The sequence below is a fragment of the Phragmites australis genome, chromosome 18 (genome assembly GCF_958298935.1).
Source record: "Phragmites australis chromosome 18, lpPhrAust1.1, whole genome shotgun sequence".
NCBI lineage: Eukaryota > Viridiplantae > Streptophyta > Magnoliopsida > Poales > Poaceae > Phragmites > Phragmites australis.
In genome coordinates, this window is record NC_084938.1 from 28,257,978 (window position 1) to 28,262,474 (window position 4,497).

Below are 4,497 nucleotides of genomic sequence, written 5' to 3' on the forward strand. Positions count from 1 at the left end.
TCTTTGAGAGAGAGAGACGGTCGTGGGGGTATTCGTATTCTCCTTGAAGGAAGACAACACTAATACAGAAATTCTCTTCACTGCTAGTTTTGAGTCGGCAGTAGGTAACGGATAGTGATAGTCAGGGACTATCACCATCGGCTTTGTGGACCGACAGTTAAAGAGGTTATCACTGCTGAGTGAAGTATTCGGCCAGTATGATTGTAAAGTTCGATTGAGATGTTTATTACAGATACATCTTACACGTCTTTTCACTATCTTAGTAAAACTGGCGCTGTGCAATAAAAAACAGCGTCAAAGATGTTGGTGCCATGAAAATGGTCCATTTTTGGACTAAATTACCAAAAGGTCTATTTGTAAAAATATTTTCGAAAATGATTAAAAAATAAAAATTCACGGCAGCAAACTAGCTTGCCCAAGATACCAAGGACTTTGTTTAATTTGGACAATATATAATTGTAGCCCTCCAGATGGATTGCATGCAGTTTTGCTAGCTGTGCTGGTGCGTTCAATTATCATGGACCTTACTGTACATGCATGTTACTGTTTCTTATATGTATGCAAATGTACTCGACCAATGACATCACGCATGCTATGCCCTCAAAATATAATTCTCCTTAATGTACGCTGCACTATCAAATATGTTTCTTTTCTAGATAATTGAATAATTAAATACCAGCGCCGTATTGTCGTTCATGGTATATATGTTGTCCACGTAAGGCCAGCCCGCCCAGCTTATTTATTTATTTTATACGTACCGAGTCAGCTCAAGGGCCTCGCACGCACGCACGCACGCCTATCCACGTTTCACCCATTATTTTATGCCCGACGCAGAATTATGATTGACTGGTCAACGGAATGCATAAACAAACAAACAAAACAACCCAGAGACCTGCTGCAGAAACCGACTGGAGAGAGAGACGAAACCAAACCATGTCCGGTTTCAGAGCAGTCGCTCGCGTCCTCTTTTCCTGCTCTCCATCGTCTTCTATAAATAGTTCTCCATCTCGACATTTGCACGATGTCAATCCAAGCTAGAAATCTAAAGCCACAGCTAGCTGTTAGTGCAAAGCTCGAGCGGCTACCTATGACCTCGAGCTTGGTTGCCGCGCTAATGGCGATCGTTGACATGGCCAACGTCGGAGACCGCCAGCTGCAGCAGCAGCAGCAGCAGCAAGCCGCCAACACACAGGTAGCCGAGCAGCAGCACCAGGAGGAGGAGGAGGAGGAGGAGGAAGACATGGACAGCGGCAGGAGCGAGCAAGAATCGTACTGCCTCAATAAAGGCGTCAGGCACCTCTCCGACAGCGGCATTACCAGGCTGCCCGACAGGTACGTCCTGCCGCCCTCCGACCGCCCGGGCGCCGCCACCGAGGCCGTCAAGGACGACGACGACGGCGGCCTCTGCAGGGTGAAGCTCCCCGTCGTCAACCTGGCGCGCCTCCGTGACCCCTCCCAGCGCGTCGCCGTGCTGGAGACGCTCGACGCCGCGTGCCGGGAATACGGATTCTTTCAGGTGACCGGTCACTCGAGCATGCCTACGCGCGACTGCTCCATGCATGCATGCGACGTCAGCTTGCCTAATTGCATTTGTGCATGCAAGCGCAGGTGGTGAACCATGGTGTGGAGAGCGACGTCAGTGGCGGGATGCTGGACGTGGCGCGGCGGTTCTTCGAGCTTCCGTTCGCCGAGCGGGCGCGGTACATGTCGCCGGACGTCCGGGCCACGGTGAGGTACGGCACCAGCTTCAACCAGGCCAACGACGCCGTGTTCTGCTGGCGCGACTTCCTCAAGCTCGTCTGCCAGCCGCTCCACGCCGTGGTCCAGTCATGGCCCGACACCCCCACAGACCTCAGGTACTAGCTTCATATCGTTGTCTCATTCCCAATCAGCTTTCTTGCTTGCATCATGTAACACTGCGTATTTCCTTCATCGTTAACATGGTCCCCAGCAAACAATAAATATTTAGCACTCTGGTCAGTAGCGTGTAGTGAACATGTCCAAACTTTGACTTCAATATTCTTTTGAATATTTGTATTGATTTTTAAAAATGGTATAGCTAGATTTGTCTTCAAAAATATTTTTACAATATCATAATTTGTTTTGTTTTACATATAATCTATATCAGTAATTAATGGTTAAAATAGTGTTGTTAAAAAACGATACTATTTTGTGACTGGAGGGTGCAGTACGTGCTAATTAGAATTATTAGCTAGTCAGTTTCGCAGATGAAGCAAAATCTAATCATGGACATAAATTTAGTTACTTTGTGAGACTTCCTCCTCGGTGCAAACTAATAAGCCCCCTTTTAAGTAAAAAATGTTTGTGCTACTTACTCTTGTCACAAGTAAGTGACTTTCCGGGTTACGGGCAATCAACTGATTAAGACTTCGATCGTGTGCATAACGTACGACGTGCGTGCTTGATCATGCAGGGAGGTGGCATCCAGGTACGCCACGGCGAACCATGGGCTGTTCATGGAGCTCATGGAGGCGGCCCTGGAGGTCCTTGGCATCCCCTGCGGCGGCGGCGGCTGCTTGCTGGGGGAGCTGACTGCGGGGTCGTCGCAGATGATGACGGTGAACTGCTACCCGGCATGCCCGCAGCCGGAGCTGACGTTGGGGATGCCGCCGCACTCGGACTACGGCCTCCTCACGCTGGTGCTGCAGGACCACGTGGAGGGCCTCCAGGTCATGCACGACGGCCGCTGGCTCACCGTCGAGCCCATACCGGGATCATTCGTCGTCAACGTCGGCGACCATCTCGAGGTACGTACCTACGTGTGCCTATATGCACACGTCGTACCTGACGGTACTATACACGTCGTACTTTTGTACTAACCAAAAGTTTCTGCATTCGCATTAATGATACTTGCATTGACAGCATCAAGCTAGCCAATCACTTTTGGCTTGTACGTGAAATATAATCGATCTTAAAAAAGTGCTAGCGCAACTTTGACTTTTCTGCCACGGTCGATATAAAGATTAAAGGACAGTCAGATACATCACGAATTAGTCAAATGCGTAAAAGGTGTTAGATCATCTCGTCAGCCAATAGGATGAACGCCCCATTACATGTCAAAGAGCAGCAGTGACGAGCTGGCTAGCTCCCTAAACAGCATATATTACATGTGTTGATTACTGCATTATATATACTTTATCTTATCCTGGCTAGCTAGTGGAAGTAGTTATATATTGTCGTTTCTCCAGAATTAGTTGGATTTAATTAGTTGAGGTGGAGAATGGGAACAAAAAATAAAATAAAACACAATGATGCATGGGTCTCCAGCTCAACCTGGTTTTATGCATATTGGGGCATTATACATAAGTTTTGGCGTTGAATTTGTTTAGAGATTGATGTGCCTCGCTCATGCATGCAGATCTACAGCAACGGGCGGTACAAGAGCGTGCTGCACCGGGTGCGCGTGAACTCGACGCAGCCGCGCATCTCGGTGGCGTCGTTCCACAGCGTGCCGGCGGAGCGGGTGATCGGGCCGGCGGCGGAGCTGGTGGACGACGAGCGCAGCCCGCGGCGGTACATGGACACGGACTTCGCCACCTTCCTCGCCTACCTCGCGTCCGCTGAGGGCAAGCACAAGACCTTCCTCCAGTCAAGGAAGCTGCCTGCTGCTATAAGCTAGCTGATTAACCACTCAATAATCAGCTAACTGCAGCTGGTAGCTTATACTATAATGTATTTCGATCTTAATCTAATCGACAAATAAAATTAATCTCCCTCAAGCTTGACCAGTCTTGGCTAGAGGTTGCATTCATCCCAGGGTTGCGTTGACTTGGTTCTTGGTGATAGATATATATACCTTTTGTTTAATAATAAGAGAAGCCTCTGCATCCACAACCGACAACCTCGGCGATACAGCTAAGTTCCGAAACAAACACAAATGCTCTTACTGTTCAGCAAGTACGTGGTGAGTTAATAATTTAATATCACCAAGCTTGGTTACTGTTTCAAGTGTGTTAAATATGATGTATTATCATGTCATAGAATTAAGATGTAATGCGTGCATGCGCATGCCTACATGCATATAAGCATTCTGGTTAATTGTCTAATGCAACAGTGTAAACTTTAGTTTGTTGATATTTCAAGTCGGAACGCATTGCTCATGCTGTCGATCATCTCTCAACTTGCAAGCAGCAGCAAGGAATGTACGTAAACATGCATCTCTCAAGAGATTATAACTGGCAAGAGACGTCACTGCTCGGGGAAAAAACTATTAACAGCTAGCGATGCATGCACATTGACATTGCAAAAATGTCGACAAAGCCAGCAAACAAACGGCGATTTCAACCAAATAGATGGGCCAAGGATCAATTCTATATTTCACAGCGAACAACTGCTCTACTACGACTTTAATTTGCCTCCTAAAAAGATCGTACAATGAGAATTATATAACAGGGTCAAAGAGTCATTGGCCAAGGAGGGATTGCCACGTTATTGTTTGAAAAAGATTGGAGGTATGCTAGGTCAGCCACATTAGAA

General features: G+C 47.4%; 1 protein-coding gene across 1 annotated transcript; it reads left to right on the plus strand.

The window, feature by feature from the left end:
• Window positions 1–1,011: 1,011 nt before the first annotated feature.
• On the plus strand, window positions 1,012–3,772 carry LOC133898409 (probable 2-oxoglutarate-dependent dioxygenase SLC1). Its single transcript, XM_062339091.1, has 4 exons — window positions 1,012–1,516; window positions 1,609–1,856; window positions 2,435–2,768; window positions 3,380–3,772. The coding sequence occupies exons 1-4, from the start codon at window positions 1,022–1,024 to the stop codon at window positions 3,638–3,640; spliced, it is 1,338 nt and encodes a 445-aa protein (XP_062195075.1). The 5' UTR covers window positions 1,012–1,021; the 3' UTR covers window positions 3,641–3,772.
• The last annotated feature ends 725 nt before the right edge of the window (window positions 3,773–4,497 follow it).

Bases quoted from the DNA above. Each gene is read 5' to 3' on its own strand.
- LOC133898409 (XM_062339091.1), top strand. From the start codon at position 1,022: ATGTCAATCCAAGCTAGAAATCTAAAGCCACAGCTAGCTGTTAGTGCA. The intron at 1,517-1,608 runs GTGACCGGTCAC...ATGCAAGCGCAG, and splicing joins GGGAATACGGATTCTTTCAG to GTGGTGAACCATGGTGTGGA. The intron at 2,769-3,379 runs GTACGTACCTAC...TCATGCATGCAG, and splicing joins ACGTCGGCGACCATCTCGAG to ATCTACAGCAACGGGCGGTA.